The sequence below is a fragment of the Petaurus breviceps genome, unplaced genomic scaffold (assembly GCF_028583685.1).
Source record: "Petaurus breviceps papuanus isolate PSGF00001 unplaced genomic scaffold, PetGlider_PUasm1.0 90895, whole genome shotgun sequence".
NCBI lineage: Eukaryota > Metazoa > Chordata > Mammalia > Diprotodontia > Petauridae > Petaurus > Petaurus breviceps.
The window spans coordinates 21,069,776-21,090,102 of record NW_027187372.1 but is presented as its reverse complement, the minus strand read 5'-3'; the positions used below and the strand labels follow the sequence as shown (position 1 = coordinate 21,090,102).

General features: G+C 36.7%; 1 protein-coding gene across 1 annotated transcript; it reads right to left on the bottom strand.

The window, feature by feature from the left end:
* Positions 1-4,777: 4,777 nt before the first annotated feature.
* Positions 4,778-19,601, bottom strand: LOC138151036 (coagulation factor XIII B chain-like). The gene is made up of 5 exons (XM_069074471.1): positions 19,484-19,601; positions 17,036-17,215; positions 13,774-13,965; positions 8,372-8,551; positions 4,778-5,857 (listed from the first exon to the last, which is right to left on the bottom strand). Exons 1-5 carry the CDS (start codon positions 19,539-19,541, stop codon positions 5,634-5,636), a joined length of 834 nt encoding a protein of 277 aa, XP_068930572.1. The 5' UTR covers positions 19,542-19,601; the 3' UTR covers positions 4,778-5,633.
* Between the last annotated feature and the right edge of the window lie 726 nt (positions 19,602-20,327).

Sequence of the window (20,327 nt, the reverse complement as noted above, 5' to 3'; positions counted from 1 at the left end):
TTCAATTGCAGTTCTATTACAAGCTTTTACTACTTTTTTTTTTACTGCTGTTCCTGCCAACCTCTCACTATATTCAAACTTCCCCAGGCAGCAAGACCCTGACATCCTTTGGGCTGTCTTCAAGGAAGATTCTTTCACCAACACAAGGCTCAGATTTGTTTTCTACAATCACGTTCTTTCTCTTGTGGGCACCTGAGTAATACTTTTACTTTCCAAGAGAGTGTTCCTCACTTCTTTAGGAGCTGAGAAACAACTCCAATTTTTCCCTAATTATCTTAAGTCTCAAATAACTTTTATCTTAAAGAGCAAAGGAAACTTGGTTACATTATTCAAAACCCCACAGGTTGTTACTAGCTATATCCAAGGTGGTGGGAGTGGATGTTAGTGAAATTTCCTTGTCTCCTTAAGGGACACCACTCAGTGGAGCAGAGAAAGAAAAAGAACAGTTACAATACTGACCATATCATTTTACCAAATACAGGTCTTTAAAAAGATAAAGTCAGGATTCATCCTACTCTATGCACTTTACATTACTATTAATACTTCCTCTCCCACTGAAATTACCTTATTTGTTTTAACCTGTGTACATAATTTATTATAACAGTAGAATATAAACTGCTTGAGGGGAGGGATTATTTCATTTTTGGCTTTGTAGCACACTGTCTTGCATATTGTAGATAATAACCTTTGTGTATCCCGTAGGGCATCCTCTTTCACTCATGGGCCTGCAAAAAGCGAATGCAGGTTCAAGACTCCCTGTGGACCAATACCCATCTGAAACCATAGATCATGTGCCCCCATCATTGTGTGTAACTTTATTAGTCATCAGGGATGATATTAGTTTAAAATAAAAGATGTATAATCAAATAACACTGTAAATTAGGTGACAAGAAAGGATTATCTATACTATATGCACATCTGGCACACTCTTCCATAGTTTATGACATCACCTCTGGGAAAACAATACAGAGAAAGAACCCATGTGTCCAGGGAGCATGCATGGAGGGCATACATATAGCCAAGGAACTTCAACACAATTAAATTCAATATGCATTTGTGGAGTGACTATTGTGTGATAGATATTGTAGAGAGCAATTCATACCTGTAGGACTATTGGTGTCCTTTGGTGATGCCATAATGTATTGGGCAAATCATTTCTGTTTTGGTATTATATCACAATTGTATTGAGTGTGACACTGTTTCTGTTGAGTATCACATTCTTTCTGTTTTTACCGGTCTCATGGTCACCAAGCTTCTCTCTGTTAGGTTCTCCAGGGCCATCTGTTGGGCACTTAGCCATCTTCTACCAAGGTGGAATGACTTAAAAACCTATTCTTGATGAGAGAAGCATGACAGATCTTTGGAATGTAGCTAAGGCTATAAGGCCACTTGTTAGCTAAAGACAGGCCCAAAAGTCAATCAGTTCTCTCGGGCTAGGTTTGTTGTAAGTCTGTTTTGGTGATTTGAAGCCCATAGTGCTGCATAGCGACTAAACTTTGAGTTACAAAATTCTTTATAACTCTTATTAGAGCCCTAATAATGTTCTGTTCTTCTGTTCCTCACAATCCATTTGGGGATTCTGCTGAAATCAAATCAAATACAAACAATAACAACAGCAATGGAGCTGTGTTGAGGATAGAGCTCCCACTGATTGGAATTCAAATGAAATTGAGCAATCATTCTATTGAGTAAGCATTTAATAAATGCCTAAAATGAACCAGGCACTGTCTTAGGCGCTGGGTACACAATGACAAAAATGAAATAGTCCATGCTCTCAAGGATAAGGGAGAGACTGCATAAGAGAGACAATATGTACATATATAAGTATAAACAAAAGGGAAAAAAAAGATGAATATAGTTAAGGAAGGAACACTTCTAGTAGCTGACTGACTCAGGAAAGATTCTTATAGAATATGATGCTTGAGCTGAACAAGAACAAAAATTGAGCAAAGAAGGCAAGGTCAATGATATCCCTCTCCTCTTCTGGACTGTCTTTGTTCTGCATATATGTGAAAAACAAAATCACCTTCACTTCTGAGCTACTTTCTAGACAGTGGGAAACCTCATTATCTCCTTTTGTTTGTTTGTCTTTTGTCTTTTTTTTTTAACTAGTTCTGTAATTTTACCAGCTTTACCATTTCATGAGAGGAGTCAGCCATGTTTGATTTCTTGTTCCTCACCCCCAACCTTGACTCACTTTCTAGCTTCTCCAATTCTTCACCAGTCAATCTGACCCCTTTGGCATCTATTCCCTTTCCCCCAGCCCCACTTTCCAGCTTTCTTTTATGTTATATTCTCCCATGAGCATGTAGGCTTTTTCAGGGTAGTGAGTGAATTGTTTACTTGTATAAACACCCCTAATCCTTAGCACAGTTTCTGGCACATAGTAAACAATAAATTATCTATCTATCTATCTATCTATCTATCTATCTATCTATCTATCTATCTATCTATCTATCTATCTATCTATCTATCACCTTTTTGGAATACCCAGAAAGGAAACATACAAGAGAAAATTGGCACTTTCTTTGCAACTTATAGTCATAGGGTTGCATGTAGCACTTATTGATAGAGTCACATAGCCAATATATGTCAGAAGCAAGACCTGAACCCAAGTCTTCATGACTCTGAGGCTAGCTATTTATCCATTACGTTATATTGCTTTATATGGTCTCCATATATTTGTTGATTTGGATGAAATATAGCCTGTTTAAATTCCTTTTAGGCAGAGATAATTTAATTATTTGTATTTGTGTCCCCAAATACCTCACATACAATAAGTACTTTATACATTTAAAAAATTGATTAATCTTAGATAAGAATTTTTAATACTTGCTTTCTCAACTTAAGCTGACTTTGGAAGATTTAAGCAGGGTTGCTTTGAAATTTAATGTAGAATTGGCTGTGTCTCTTTCTAGGGAACAAATGGGAAGAGTAAGCCCTAACTAAATATAACAACATCACATAGTTAATTTTTTTTGTAGACTTCAATGTTTATGAAGTACTTTTCTCAAAATAACCCTATGAGATAATTAGTAAAATTTTAACTCTAGCTGTTTCCACCTCTTTCATGAAGTAGAAATAGATGAAAGAGGTGGCAACAGATATAATGCCTCTTTCATATGGATAGAAACAGATACAGAAATTGAGACATACCCAAGATGACAGAGCTTGTAAGATGTGACAAGTTCAGATCATCCAGACTCAGAACCTAGTATTCTTTTGCCTACACCACACTGTGTGACTTTTCCCCTTTCCCAGACTCCTCTGTGGTAGACATCTTCTATTGGTGTTTAATCCTTGTCATCTTTCAACCTCCTCCTATTAACACTACACTTCGAGTCATAAATTGAGATCGGGAATAGCCGTTCAAGGATCAGAGTGAGTCTTTAATACTGAAATATTTTATCTACCAAAGTTATCTGCCTTCATGGTGGAGGCCTGTAGTTCCTTCATATTTAGTCCTGTGACCATTTAGGATTATTTTGTAAAAGATACTGGAGTGGTCTGCCATTTCCTTCTCCAGTTCATTTTACATATGAATAATTGAGGAAAACAGGTCTAAGTGATTTGCTTAAGATCATGCAACTTGTGAGTGTCTGAGGCTAGATTTGAACTCGATGAGTCTTCCTGAGTTCAGGCCCAGCAATCTATCCATTGTGCCATGTAGTTGCCCTTAAGGAAATACATGAAATTATCTAGAATTCATTTCTGAAGGGGTCATAAAATCATAGCTTGTAATTGCTTATATATAGCTTTATAATTCCTTAACCACTGTTATTGATGTTTGAAAGGTCTTTTAAAATGGGAGGTTTACTATAGGACTGGAGAGAAACAAATGTTTTAACTTGGAAGAGAAGGAAAACAGGTGGATTCTTCAAACTAGAGATCACTCAGCTTGACTTATATTCCTAAAAAAATTCTAGAATACAATATTAAAGGGATGATTTAAGAGCATTTTGAAAAGGAAAGTTTCCTAAAAGCCAATATGGCCTTATGAAGAACAGGTCATGGTAGACTTATTTATCTTCTTTTATGACACATTTATTAGACCAGCAGACCAGGGGAATGGGGCATTCATGGTTTCCTTGATCATCAGCAAAGTATCTGACAAAGTCTACCATACTATTTTATGGAAATGAAAATCAAATATGGGGTTAGATGATTGTACTGATTATTGGTTTTCAATTTCTTGATTCTACCTTTCCATTTGTACATTTTTGTATTGTTTTTCCCCAGTCACTCCAGAGAGATATGTATTTCAGTCTTAAAACCTTTCCAAATTTTTCCAAGATGATACCCATACTCCAACATCATACATCATATACCAAGGCAAACTCCAAAGGGGAATACAACTAAGACATAAAGGACACCAATTCAGTAATCATTATTATAATGAGATTTCATGTCAGACATTTGACATGTCAGATATTTTGAGTTGTTAATTTAGTTAAAAATACATTTGTGATTGAAACTCTCTTTTTTCTTCCCACTCCTCTAGTTTCCTATTTCTATTCTCTCTCCATTATATTTCTTTAAAAAAAAATAAATCCAAGGGATGGCCAGGTGGCACAGTGAGTAAGAGTGCCGGCCCCAGCATCAGGAGACCTGGGATCGGTTCTGGCCTCAGACACTTGGCACCCACACAAAAATAATTGGCCATGTAACCTTGAGCAAGTTACTTAACCCCAATTGCTTTAAAAAAAAATTAAATCCATCAACCAATTAATCTGTTAGCAAGAATTTATTAAGCACCTACTCTATATGCCAGGTCCTATGCCCGGCACGAAGGGTATAAATACAAAAGCAAACTAGTTTCTGCTCTCAAGAAGCATACATTCTATTGAAATGATAGCCAAAAACGATAATAAAATCTTGAACTATATTGAGATGGTCATGTCTTCTAGGAATAGAGAGGTGATACTATACTCTGATCTGTGAGATCACATCTGCAGCATTGTGTTTAATTCTGATCATCATATTTTAGGAAGGACAGTCATGAGAGGAAAGTATAGGGAAGACGTCAGTCATGATAGCATAGACCCATAAATTCGTGCCTCATAAGGACTGGTTGAAGGAGCTGAGATTGTTTAGCCTAGAAAAGAGAAGACTTTGGGGATAGTGTGAAAGCTGTTTTCAAATATTTGTGCATTGTAGATTCATGTACAATAATTTTTTATTATACTATATTATGGAAATCCTTGTTTTATTCCAGAAATTAAAAGTAAAATTTAATAATAATTTTTAAAAGCCATCATGGAATCTTAGAAAGAGAGTCATCCTTGAAACCAGGATGACCTTGGTTCAAGACCCACCTCTGACACATACTGGCTATGTGCCCAAACGTTTTAGGCAATTCTCCAAGAGTATAAGTTATAGAGAAGGTGCCTCCCTGCGTTGGTAGGAGTTCCTTCATTTGGAGTTCACTCTACTGATAAAATCACAGGACTGATACCTATTCCTAGAGGATTTGTCAAAAATCTTCTTTAGCAATATATGTGTATTTCAGGACATTTTTTTGTGTATTTTTGTTTTATTTAAAAGAGTCAACCTTTATGAAGGCATGCTAATGGTTTGTTTTGTGGACCTCTAGGCACTTAACAATTAGCTAATAATAATAATAATAACCTCTATCAAACTGCATTATCATAATTATTAAACTCTCCAGAGCCCAAATCACCGCCACAAGATGGTGATCCAGTCCATTTCCCTCCAGAGCATGTTATGTTGTTTGAGTCCCTATTTTGAAAACCTGCATGACATTGATAGTGCACGGTTTCCCCAGACAGATAACTGTGCTTTTTAGAACCAATAATATTAGCATTCTCCAACTCTGGAGGCACTCCACATCCCACATCTGAAATGGGAAAAAAAATCATATAGTTACATTCAATGCTATATTTCAATGAATTGTCACATTTAGAGTAAATGATTTGTAATATTTCGCAATAAACTAAAAATTACCTAAAGGAAAAAAAACTTACACTTAATGTATTTATAAAAAATTGTCACATTTAAATTATTTGTAATTCTCAACAAACCTAAAATGGCCTAAACAAAAAACCCTACCCTTAAATAATGTGTCTTTGAAAAATGTTAAATGAAGAAAATGAAGCTAGATTAACTATGGAGGGCAGCATGGTATGGTAGGTTGGGAGGACCCACTTGACTTGGAGTTGTAACACTTGAATTCTAGTTCCATCTCTGTCATTTACGAGATATGTGGCCTTGGGAAACTCTCTCATGCTTATCTAATGCTACCACTTTCAACAGATGACGGGGCCTTGCATTCTATATTTGCCAACCAATGGCACATTCAGGGAAATAAATGATTAATATTTTGTCAAGCATTTAGTAATATGTGGCTCCCATAATCCCTCGACATAGCAGTGTCTTTGATGACAATATTACAGCATTCTGATCATATACTATTACTCACTTTCTCTCTCTCTCCAAAACCATTCTAGTAATGCAGTTTTTAAAACTAAAACCATAAATGGTGATGTTTGCCAACACTTGTACTCTGCTGGCCCACCCAATAGCCATGGTCACCTTTATGCTACAATGAGTTATCAGAGTAGGACATTATTAAAGAAAGCATTATTCCCAATTAAAATAAAATTTAAAAAAATACAGCTCCAAGAAGAAAAGGGAAAAAGTTTCCTTGGTATCTCTGTAAATAAAGAAAAATGGAAAGATGAAAGGAACCGAGTTCAAATCTGACCTGCCCTTGGGTTCTGGTGTATATTCTGATCTTTTGCATTATAACATCTCTACTTTCAATAGATCAGGAAGAAGGGAGGGGTCGGTAATGTTTATCTGCCAATTTAACAGTGCATTCAGGAAAATGTATAATTAATATGTTGTCACCCACATAGATGAAGCTCTGTCATCTCTTTGAATGATAGTCATTGATAATAATTCTTCTTATATACAGATAATATACTGTTTGTTGTTTTTTCTCAAAACTAATATCATATTAGTGATATCTACCAGCATTTGAACTTTGCTGTCCTATCCTGCTGGGACTTATCTCCATTCCAGAATGAGACATTCAAGGAGTCCATCAGTGGAAGCAGAAAATAGAATCCCAAATTTAAAACAAAACAAAAGTCTTATGATTCTGAAAACCATTAAGGGCTCTTTGATCTTCCTTTAAATAAAGATAAATGGAAAAGTCCAAAATTATGGTAGGAAAGGTAGAGAGAAAGAATGAACGAAGAGTTTAGGGACATGAAATGTCAAATTTCTTGACAGATTCATCTGTTCCCCCTCAGTATGTCTGTTTGGTTCCTAGGTACTTCTAATCCCCATTTTAGCTTGTGCCTTTTACAAACCATCCTAAGCCTTTATAGAGAAGGCTAAGTCCCAGCCATCATTCTGTTCTGTGCTTCCTTTTTATACCATTATCTTCTTCCCTGCTGTTCTTTGAAGGAGTATATTTTGGACTACCATTAGATACTGTTACTATGATTTCCAGTCAAAGACTACACAAAAGGAAAAGAAAAAAAGTAACAACAAAATATTTACAGAAGAGATTCCAGAGGAGATTTTTGCATGAGCAGGCACTTTGAAGGAAGTGCTGGAAACCCTAAATCCCAAGTCTTGTCAGCCCAAACTACTGGCCACAGCTGAATGTTACTATATCAGAGGGGAATCAACTGGAACGTGCATTCATATAATGGAATACACTTGTGGTCATCTTGTGGAAATTAAGTCAATGAACTGTGTGTTCTGAGGAGACCACTTTACACAGAGATCTGATGTACAACTGGAAGCACACTCACCAGGGCCAGATGGGAAAATTTTGAGTTACAGTTCAAAAATTTTCAGCAGCCTATTCATTCCTTTTCTTTCTACCGCTTTTTGATTTTACTTTTAATGCACCATTTCAAACAGCACATTTCTATCACATTGTGTAATGGGTAAACTGCTCAAGTTTGAGTCAGTAGAGATGGATTCCTTTCCTGGCCCTAATTAAACTAGCTTTTGACCATGGGCAATCCATGCCTGTCTTCTTCCCACACAGCCTTCTGTGCTTCAGTTTCATCATTTATAAAATGGGAATAGTGCTGTTTGCCCTGTTGTCATCAAATGACTGACATGAGGAAAATGCTATCATCAGCTGACTTATTATTAGCTGTATTTTTTGGTTCAGACTTGTGTTGTCATTTTGCCTGGTTGAGAAAATCACTTTAGCAGTGCAGATCACGAATTCATCTGCAACCTATAGTGTTTAGAGAGTTGTACTGAGTTGGCACTGAGGGGTTAAAGGACTTGCTCAGGGATACACGACTAGCATGTGTGAGAAACATTGTAGTAGAAATAAGTCTGGTCATTTTTCTCTAGCAAAGGATGGTTTAGAGTGTACCTCTACATGTTGGGGGTTTGGTCCACATTCCATGCTGGCATGTGATTGTACGAGATCCCTCCAGACGGTGATGGTCTTGGCATCTGTATTCCACCACAGATCCTGTTGCATATTTTGACATCTCTGGGGTGATAATGTCACCATTTTCAACAGATGGTGGGGCTCTGCATTCTTTATCTGCTATAATAGAATGGTTCATTCAGGAAAATAAATTGTCAACATGTCATCATCTTCTTTGATAGGACTCCTACCATTCCTTGAAATTATGTTTCTATTGATGTTAATGTGAACAATTTATTATATCACTGTAATCTTGGCTGCACACTCACAGAAAGTCTTTCCCAATTACTCTCTCAAGTCTAGTGCTTTCCCTTTGTTGATTATTTCTTAATAAACTGCCAAGTGTTCAAACTCTACTGCAGAGAGCACAACTCCAATGGGCTGACCATGTTATACAAATACCAAATTGCCTAAAAGGCTATTTTATGGAGAAGCCACACAATGCAAGTGATCACATGGTGGTCAGAAGAAGTAATACGAGGACACACTTAAGGTCTCTGAAGAATTTTGGAATTGATTGTGTGACAGGGGAGACACTGGCACAGGCCCCCCCCCCCCAGCATCAAAGAAAATGCTGTATTCTGTGAGCAAAGCAGAACTGAAGTAGCTCAAAAGAAACATGAGATGCACAAATTTAGATAATCCACCCCAAATGTTCACATGGCCGATTTGTGTGGGACCTGTGGTAGAGTGTTCTGAGCTTGTGATGAGACACAGTCAGACACACTCTAACTTGACTCTAATATTGTGATGTCATTTTGGTCTTCTTTGAGTTTGAAGAACAACAACCAACTATGTCACCTAATAACTCTTTAGAATTTTAATAAAATAAAATTTTTATATTCAATTAGGAGGTAGCATGACAAATATCCCATAAAAGCTTGGCCTCAATTTAATTCTACAAAATTATAAAAATAAAAGAAGAGAGATTAATTTGATGTTCCTGGTGAATTTGTTAGGCTGCCTGTTTTGGGCATCCTATATTTAGGAACTTTTCCTACAAAATCCAATGATTGGGAAACATGTTGATAGAAAAATAGTTAATAATTACGAACACATCTAGGGTACTGCAACTTTCCTTCTGAACATTGTACTTGAAATTGTGATGTTTGTGAATCTTTCTGATAGCCATCCTTGCAAGCAAATTCAATAGTACTTCCTGTTTCAATATACTGCTTTTCAGATTTTGTCCAACTCAGTTTTATATTGTTTTTTTCTAAGTCTTCTAAGGTTACTATGCATGGTTCTGCAATACAGAGGAGAAAGCTAGCAACTGGTAACATATGAGTCGAGTATTTTGAAGAATTTAATACATCTTAAACATAAGTTAAATAATTTAAATAAATCATGAGATGCCTCTAATCACTACTGATTCATCACTTATGTTCTTTTTACTCCAGAGCTAGCAAAGACCCTAATGCTAGCCAGAACCAAATGTAAATATAATTGGAAAATATTTAACAAAATAAAAATAAAATAGGACATAAATAATGGTAATAAATTGTTTTCTAAGGTACTATGCACCAGCAGGGATCCATATAAAGTTTAGTGGGCCCCAATTCTAAGTGAGTTTGACACCACTAAGACTCCCCGCACCAAAATTCTATTCTAAACATACCTAAACATGATGGAAGGACCGACCACTTTCCTTTTTGACATGTCACTTGACTGGAACCCTTCATTTTATAAAAGGGTTGACATTTGTATGGCACTGTTAATCCTGAAGAATATTCCTCTGCTAAGAAGTCAGTGATATCTCCATGGGAAATACTTGGAGGTTTTCTACATTTTGCTGCTATTGTTGCTAAAAAAAATAATGTTTTTACTTTGAAAACAATGGAGGAAGTATATTGGATAGCAATGAAATGGTTGAAGTATCAAGAAAAACCCTCAGTGTTATGTGATTTGTGAATGTACAAAAAAATTGAGAATATGCATTATCTTGGAAAAGATTAATTGTAAACATATGACTTTTAGAAGGATTAACTCTAGGCACAGTAGATCTCTTAATGGTCAAAGATTAAATTGCTTACTAGGTAGTAATTACTAAAATAAGTGGGCTAATAATCAGTCAATCAGCAAACATCTATTAATAACCTATTAAAAACTCTAAAGAGTCTGAGGCACTGTGTTTTGTGTAGAAGAGAAAGTTAAAATAGTTCATGCCTTCAGAGAACTTGTGTTCTATTCAAGTAAACTATACATGTACATATATATGTATATATATATATATATGTGTGTGTGTGTGTATGTGTGTGTGTGTGTGTGTGTATGTATATGTGTGTGTGTATTTAGTTGTTCAGTCCTTTCAGTTGTGTCCAAAACTTTGTGACCCTATTTGGGGTTTTCTTAACAAAGATACTGAAGTGGTCTGCCATTTCCTTCTCCAGCTCTTTTTAAAGATAAGGAAACTGAGATAAACAGGGTTAAGTGGCTTGCTCAAGGTCACACAGTTAGTAAGTATCTGAGGCTGGATTTGAGCTCAAGTCTTTCTGACTCCAGGCCCGGCACTGTATCCATTGTGCCACCCAGCTTCGTGTGTGTGTGTATATGTATACACATATACAATTTAACCAGCTTAATTATAAACAAATGACTTTCACTAGATTAACCTAAGTCCGAGTAGACTTCTTAATGGTCAAAGTTTAAGCTGTTTTTCATGTAGGAATTACTAAGACAAAGAAGTAGACTAATTTTTATTCAGATAACTATGTGGTATAGTGTGATAGATAGTGTGGTATAGTGATAGAGTGCCAGACTTGAAGTCAGGAACACTCATCTTCTTGTGTTGAAATCTGACTGCAAACACTTATTAGCTGTGCAACCTGGGCAAGTCACTTAATCCTGTTTGCCCCAGTTTCCTCATTTCTAAAATAAACTGGAGAAAGAAATGGGAAACCACATAAATATCTTTATAAATGAATTATAAATGAATAAACAACAATGTTTAATCAATCAGCAAACATTTTAAACTACTGACTGTGTCCCAGGCACAATTCTGCATACTAAGGAAACAAAGCCTGGGGCGATCCTGGTCCTGCCCTCAAGGAGCTTAGGTTCTATTTAGGGAGAAAATAGGTACATACAGAAATATTTATAAGATATATGCACTATGTACTAGGTATTTTGGGGGTAGCTGGCACTAGCAATGGGGGAAAGGATAGGAAAGGCTTCATGTAGGCCATGGCAATCTCTATTTCTTTGCTTGAAAACAATTCTGATATTGTTAGTAACACCTTACATCATTAAGAGTCTATTTTTAAGCTCTTTAAGTTTACTTTTGAGATCTTAAACTATCTTTCTATAATATTAAAATACTTGCAGAATGATTTATTTAATCAAATAAAAACAATAGATACAACATCATGTTTATATTCAGTAATACGCTGACAAACTTTTCTCTTTTGTTTTGGTTGTTAATGAATGACCTTGGACACAAGAAATCTGGAAAGTTATTTTCATCCTCTATGAGCTTAAATTTATAAATAGGCACTCTCATCCAGAGGGGCATGTAGGTAGCACAGTGGAAGAGTGCAAGCTTTGAGTCAGGAAGGTTCACCTTCTTGAATTCAAATCTGGCCTCCGATCCTGTTATGGGAATGGGGATCTGAAGATCTTCCCTGCCCCAGGCCCTTATCAAGGCTTAGGTGATGCCCAGAATCTCGCTTGATTTGAGATTATGCTCTGCCCCCTAATGGGCTGAATGTCGTCATCTGGAGTCTGTGGTGAGAGGCTTGTTCTTCAGGAACACCCAAACCTTGTAACTTTGTGATTAGGCAGTAGGTCAGGAGGGTTGTGATGATCTCTCACCCAGGAGAAAGCTGTATGTACCCTGATGTGAGGTTTTGCTGTGGGGCTCACTTTGGGAAGAGTTGTGTGATTTGGCCAGATTAGACTCTGGGCAGCAATTGAGCACCACTATCCCTCCCCCCTCTTCCCTGCTCCCTGCCCCTTCTTCTCTCCCCTTCCTTAGCCCACCCCCTCCTTCCCCTCCCTCCCCTCCCAACCCTAGGGCTTTGAAAACCCAGATGTTGGTGCTTCCCTCTCTGGTAACTAACTAGGTATGAATGTAATGGTCAGACAGTGGGAAGCCCTGTCTGCTGATCTGTCTCTCTGTCTGCTTGTAACTTGTTTGTATTTTCTGATGTTTGATTGATTAAAGCAAGATTGTTAACCCATTTTGAGATGCTTTCCTTTAAAAAAGCAGATCTAAGACCCTATTCTGGCAGCCACCCTGGGTATGCTAGGGTGCTTGCTGCTATAGATACTTACTTGTGTGACCCTGGGGAAATCACTTAACCCTGTTTGCCTTAGTTCCTCATCTGTAAAATTTTGCAACTTTTTCCTGTGGTGATATAACTAAAATTTAACATATGATATAACTAAAATACATACACACACTCAAACACAAATTAGTTATATTCTCTTAGTACAATAAGGGACAGCCTATGAGAGTCCAAATTGTAGAGATCACATAGCACAATTTAGTACATGATGCCTTTCCTGATTCTCACAGTTTGAAATGCATTGTGTCATATATACATGTATATACACATATGCATATATTTTATGCATGTATAAACACACACACATATACCTCTGTGTGTTTGTATAAAAGAGATCAAGTGACTTTTATAAAGACACTAGGATAGAGGCAAAGCAGGTACTAGGACCCAAGTCTCCGAAATTCTAGTTTATTGCTCCCTTCTATAGTTTTCTGGAACACATTCATTGACCATTCAAAGTAAGATTCATCTATGGATGCAAATAATTTCTCTAATTTTAAATTTATTTGTGTCATTATTTAAATAACAGGAATAAATTTGAAGAGCTCTGGGGAAAAACAACCCATCATTCTTTGAAGAAAAAAAAGTATGTTACTTTTTAAACTTTTCTTACTTACACACTGTGGTTCAGGTTGCCACATGCCATTACTGTGAACTATTTCATTAGTGATTTGAGGTTCAAAATTGTCCTCACATGGATACCAAATAGCCATAGTATCTCTAAATCTTCTGCTCTTTACCAAGTAGATAAAATACTTATTCTGAAGATTTTGGGGGGTAATTCACAATCCTGCAAGTGACCTTTTCTTAAAACAAAACAAAAAGCAAAATTCAAAGATGTCATATGAGGTGTGGAAGCTTTTCAACAATCTTTTCTAAAATTATATACAAATATTTTTTTAAAAATTTTCCACAAGTGATCAGGCATGCTTGTATTTATCACAGGAATGAATAGCAATTCCTCCCAATATTATTCTGTTTTTCACTCTCTATGATAGAGGTGAATTATCTCCAGTGATTTCTAGGCAGTGAATGATAATGCTTATTTTTACCTACCTATACATTTGGGATAAACTGTTTGATTTCTCTTACACTCCACTTTGAAATCCAATTTGGACTGAAGTTCAAATCCTGATATACATTGAATTTCAAAGGAATCTCCTATTGCCAGGTACATGCTTTCATTAGACCTTCCTTTTGGAATCAGTCTTTGCTCTGCCATTTCTTCTAATGAAATAAAACATGGATCTGAAAAGAGAGATTTACTTTCAGAGCATGAGTACTATATAATTAGGGCTTTCAAGTCTGCAAATTCAGGTTACCAGTTATGTCAAATAACTTTCTAGTTCAAAAGAGTTTTGATAAGGCAAACTCTCCTAGAAACTCAAAAGTGCTACTGCTAATAATGGTCTGTTTCTCAAAATCTGTGCTCAATACAGTTTGTTTTCCCCTTCTTTTTTATGTACAACTTGCTGTTCCTTTTATTTTTTTATTAGTTTTTTTGGGGGGTCTTTATTAATTTGTTCATTTACTTTGAGTATACAAGATTCAGTTGGCCAGTTCTTTGAGTTTCAAATTTTCTCCTCCTCCCTCTCCTCCCTCCTCCCCATGGCTGCATACAATCAGGTATAATATCTGCAAATAGTTTAACATTAGACATTAGTCAGGATATAAAGAAGGATTGTATCAGATCGAATGAACAATGGGAAAGAGGAAACAAAACCAAACAAGAAAAAGAAAAAGAGCAGGTAGTTTGCTTTAATCTGCATTCCAGACTCTGTTCTTTCTAGTTCTTTCTCTGAATGAAGACATCTCTCTCCATCATGAGTCTTTTGGAGTTTACTTACAGCCCTAAATTTCTGAGAAGAGTCTGGTCTATCAAAGTTGGTCATCACAATATGTTGTATCTCTAACTGGGTACAGATTTATCCTGGTTTTCTTTTCTTCTCACTCAGTATCAGTTTGTATAAGCCTCTCTAGGTAAATATGAAGTCCATCTGCTCTTTGTTTCTTATGGAGCAATAGTATTCCATTACATTCATATACCATAACTTGTTTAGCCATTCCCCAATTGATGGGCATCCCCTTAATTTCCAATTTTTTGCCACCACAAAAAGAGCTGCTATAAATATTTTTTACATATGGGTCTTCTTCCTGCTTCTATGATCTCTTTGGGATATAACCCTAAAAGTGGTACTGCTGGGTCAAAGGATAAGAAATTACTTATAGCTCTTTGGGCATAGTTCCAGATTCCTCTCCAGAATGGTTGGATCAGTTCACAATTCCACCAGCAATGTATTAGTATTCCAATTTTTCCACATCCTCTCCAGCATTTATCATTTTCCTGTTTTGTCATCTTTGCCAATATGACTGGTGAGATGTAGTACCTCAGGTTGTTTTGATTTGCATTTCTTTAATAAATAGTGATTTAGAGCATTTTTAATATGCTTATAGATATCTTTAATTTCTTCCTCTGAGAACTGTCTGTTAATATCCTTTGACCATTTATCAATTGGGGAATGACTTGTATTCTTATAGATTGGACTCAATTCTCTGTATATTTTTAGAAATGAGGCCTTTATCAGAGATATAGGTTGTAAAAATTCTTTCCCAATTTCCCACTTCCCTCTTAATCTTGGTTACATTGGCTTTGTTTGTACAGAAGCTTTTAAATTTCATATAATCAAAGTTATCCATTTTGCATTTTATAATGCTCTCTAATTCTTGTTTGGTCATGAAGTCTTACCCTCTCCATAAATCTGACAGGTAAACTATTCCTTGCTTTCCCAGATTGCTTACAGTATCATGCTTTATATTTAGACCATGCACCCATTTAGTCTTAATTTTGCTAAACAATGTTAGATAATGGTCTATGCCCAGTTTCTGCCATACTATATTCTAGTTTCCCCAGCAGTTTTTGTCAAATAGTGAGTTCTTATCCCCAAAACTGGGGTCTTTGGGTTCATCAAAGAGTAGATTACTATAGTCAGTGACTGCTGAGTCTCATGTACTCAATCTATTCCATTGATCTACTACTCTATTCCTCAGCCAATACCAAGCAGTTTTGAGGACTGCTGCTTTTTAGTACAGATTAAAATCTGGTATAACTAGTCCACCATCCCTAGCATTTCTTTTCATTAATTCTCTTGATATTCTGGACCTTTTGTTCTTCCAAATGAATTTTGTTGCAATTTTTTTTCTAGTTCTGTAAGGTAGTTTTTTGGTAAACTGATTAGTATGGCACTAAATATATAATTTAATTTAGGCAAAATTGTCATTTTTGCTATATTAGCTCGACCCAGCCACGAGCAATTGATGTCTTTCCAATTAGTTAGGTCTGACTTTATTTGTGTGAAAAGTGTTTTGTAGTTGTGTTCATATAGGGTTTGTTTTGGCAGGTAGATGCCCAAATATTTTATAATGTCTACAGTAACTTTAAATGGGGTTTCTCTTTCTATCTCTTGCTGTTGAATTTCTTTTTTTTTTTTTTAAAGCAATTGGGGTTAAGTAACTTGCTCAAGGTTACACGGCCAGGTGTTTCTGGGTGGGTGCTAAGTGTCTGAGCCCAGATTCGATCCCCCAGGTCATCCCGACACTGGGGCCAGTGCTCTTACTCACTGTGCTACCTGACTACCCCTTGCTGTTGAATTTCATTAGAAATATACAGGAATGCTGAGGATTTATGTGGGTTTATTTTATATCCTGCAACTTTGCCAAATTTATTCCCTAGCCATGCCCTTCCTCTAGGTTTCCCAAGTCTTTACTCTTTAAAGTTTGCCCTGGGGCAATAATTACTATGTTTTCAGGGTCAGAGGGGGGATTAGAATAGCTGGGGTTCACTCTCCCCTCCTCCTCCTGGGAAGTCCAGATAGGGGCTTTTAAAATTTCTGGGCTGTGCATTGGTAGTCCCAGGAGTAGCTGCTGCCCCTGCCAGGTGTGCTGCATTTGATTCTTACCCTGCTCCTTCCAGTCCCAGCCTTGCAGTGATAGGCCTGGCAGTGGCCCTTGTGGTTGGTGGGTCCACTTGCCGCCACGTTGATCAGGCCTTGTCAGGGCCTCTGCACACTGCTGCATCTGGAACACTGCTGCATCTGGAACTCTGCTGCATCTGGAACGCTGCTGCATCTGGAACTCTGCACTGCCTGAGTCTTTCAAGCCTCTGCACTGCCCAGGGTCATCTTCCCTCCCCTTCTTTTTTAAAAGCATATTTTCCCCTTTACCTTTCTTCCTTTTTTTCTTCACAACATAGTTAAAGTAGAAATAGACTCTTAAAAAATTTTACCCTTCTTAATGTTTGATTAAAGTTTATTCCACTTACCTAGACACCTGGGAGTATCTGTCCATGTTCCATTTTCACAAAAAGATTTCTTGCGTCCTTCAAGAAGATAGAACATTTGGCACCTGTACTCTACAAAAGACCCTGGTGAGTATTCTTCTTTAGATAGGGTTATTGTGTCTCCATTGTTAATAGTCAGTGGTGGTCCACACTTTTTGTTCCCTTATATAAAAAAAAATCAGAAAAAAAATCAGGGATCAGTATGGATGATGCTACATGGACCATGTTGGTTCTATCAGTGGACAGAAGTTCATCTTGACTTGCTGGTACATTTGGGCAAGGAATTTCATCTCTTAGCTGACTGTGTGTTCCTATGGGTATACTATTTATACTTCTTTGTCTTGGACTCATTGTTTCAATTCTATACTTTGTATCCTCAAGTAGATTATACAACTTTGGAAAGGAGGGAGTATGTCTTCTATTTAGGACCATAAGAAAACAAGCTACAAATACAGTGTTATTTTAAGGCTGTTATACTGACCTATTTGACTGAAAGATCTTCTCCACTAATCTGAATTTCCATTAGAACTACTCCTTTGTGTTTGAGAACAAAGGCAATGGAGTTGCCTCATGTAGGACACTGTTAAAATACATATTTTTTTCTGGAAGTAAAGGAGAGAGGATAAGGAAATGTCTGGAGCCAGGAATACTGACTAAGGAGAGAAAATCTGGAAGAGCTGGAACTTCCTAAATTTTTTTAGTCCAGAAGTAGCATGATCAGATTAATATATAAGCAAGATTTCTTGGGTAACAGTGTAAAGTTTGGATTGTGGTGAGGGAGATAATGGAGGTGGGAGGACCAAATAGGGTGTTTTGCTAATGATTAATAGTAAAACACTAGAACCTCACATGTATTTCAAGGGAAGTCTTTAGGGAACTATTTACAGCTCTTGCTTTTCTAACCCAAAAGAGTGACTTCAGTGGTGGAAAATGTAGATATTGTGACAAATCTGAAATTTCACATACTATCTTTATAGTCCTACATAGCTCAGGTGGGTGGTAACAAGGACAGAGGGCAGTGGCTTTTAACTTAGAGTCCAGGATCCATAGATATATAAATTTCAGATGATCTGTGAACATGGATGGGAAAATATTACATTTTTCATTTTCATTAGCTTATAACTGAAATTTAGCATTACCTTCAATTATGAATGTAGGTAGCAAAACATTGTTCTGAGAATAGGTCCAGACTGTCAAGAAAGTCCATGACATACTAAAAAAGGTTAAAAACTTCTGGCATAGGATGACAGTAGTTTAGGAGGTAACATAGTGATAGAAATCTGGAGATATGCTAGAAGCATCTCATATTGCTTATGAGAGTTGATTTGTTAAATTTTCAGCATTAACATTTGCACCTCGGAAATTGGCAAACACTACAAATCAGGGCTGGGTTTAATGTTTTATTGATTGTCTAGATAAGAAAGTGATGGAGAAAATACTAGTAATGCAGAAGAAATTTAAAAGTGAGTTATGTTTCTTTCTGTTTTAAAAGAGAGACAAGTATTACATATTTGTTAGCACAGCACTGAGTAGAATGGACAGAATGTAATAATCAATATGAGGGGCAGCTAGGTGGTGCAGTGGATAAAGTGTGGAGCCAAGAATCAGAAAGATCTAACCATGTTAGAGTTGGTTGATGATTGCTAAGGAAATTTTAAAAACTAGAACTTTTCCAAAATTGTATAGCTTTGATTTTCTTCAGTAAAACTCAGTAAAAAAAAATTACATAAAAGGAAACAACATTGTACAGTAAGAGCACTGGACCTGAAATCAGGAAAATTTGGGTTCAAATCTGTCCTCACACACTTGCTAGCTGAGTGTTCCTAGGAAAGTCATGTATTCAGTTTCCTCTTCTATAAAATAGGGATGATAATAGTACCTATCTTCCCATGTTATTGTGATAATCAAATGAAATAATGCTTGTGAAGGGCTTTGCAAACCTTTAAAGTGCTACTTAAATGCTAGGTATCATCATTATCACCAGCACTAGCACCAGCACCACCACCACCACCACTATCATCATCATCATCATCATCATCACCATCATCACTAAAAAGAGCCTAGAAATAAGGACTCTAAGGAAGCTCAGACATGAAACACATATGGTGCACACATTTCCATAGTGACCTGGCAGAATGTTGCAGAGGTACTCATCAAGCCCTAAATTTGCAAAATGAAGCAACATCTCTGAAAGTTCTAATACTATTGCCTTTTCAGCATGCATTCCTGAGAGAACAAAAACAAACAGATCTTCCTTCCAGAAGGACCTATATTTTCCCTTCCTTCTCCCCCCCCCCCACTTTTTTGTCTTTGAATTTGGCCTCAGAGTTGGGCTCATTTTATCTTTTGTCCAGTTTTTTATCTTTTCACAAAATTATTTTATGCAATAGGACTTTGTACTGCCCAGAGTAATCCAGTCCAGTAGCTTACCTTGAGCCATACAGATAATGCAGAGGCTTGGAATGAAAAAGAAAGTCAGCCACTCCATTTTAGGGCTTCTCAATAACCTTTAATAACTCTTGTATGTTTTGTAATTTTGACTCTGCTCTCATGATTCTTATTCCAACTTGTTTTTGCATGTAAAAGGACAGGGAGCAAGCCTATTGGTGATGTAAGAAAAGGGAGGGAGGAGGATAGATATGTAAGATTCCTTTCACCTCCCTGTCCTTATCCAACTTAAGAAAGATAATAATTGAGTACTTTTTCCCTTTGTCATCTTCCTAAGCTTCTGTAATTTATGGGTTGTTGACAACTCTGCTCTTTGAAAGAGAAATGATTTGGGTCAAATATGTTAAAAAGTTCTTATTTAAATTATTGCATAAATTAAGTTTGGGTAAAGTTGAAGAAGCAGTGTGGTGCAGTGGATGGAGAGCTGGCCTTGGAGTCAAGAAAAACAGTGTTTAGGATCTACCTCTGATACACACTTCCTGTATGATACTGGGTAAAGCACTTAACTTCTCAGAGCCCAAGTCAAGTTTCAAGATAAACTGGAGAATAGTTGTTACTCTGCACAGGTAGAGAATAATATTAGCTAATATTTACACAGCTCCTACTATGCCAGGCACTCTGCTAAGCTCTTTACGATTATGTCATTTGATTCCCAAAACATCCCCCCAAGGGAGGTGATTGCTATCATCTCTGTTTTTACAGATAAGGAAACTGAAGCAAACAGAGGTTAAAGGAGTTGCTAGTTTAGTATCTGAAGCTAGATTTAAACTCAGCTCTCCCCTGACTCCAAGTCTAGCATTCTTTCCACTGAGCCATTGCTGCCAAT

Bases quoted from the DNA above. Each gene is read 5' to 3' on its own strand.
- LOC138151036 (XM_069074471.1), bottom strand. From the start codon at position 19,541: ATGGAGTGGCTGACTTTCTTTTTCATTCCAAGCCTCTGCATTATCTGT. The intron at 17,216-19,483 runs GTAAGCTACTGG...TTTTTATATAAG, and splicing joins CATTATCTGTATGGCTCAAG to GGAACAAAAAGTGTGGACCA. The intron at 5,858-8,371 runs GTACACTCTAAA...TTCCCATTTCAG, and splicing joins CAAACCCCCAACATGTAGAG to ATGTGGGATGTGGAGTGCCT.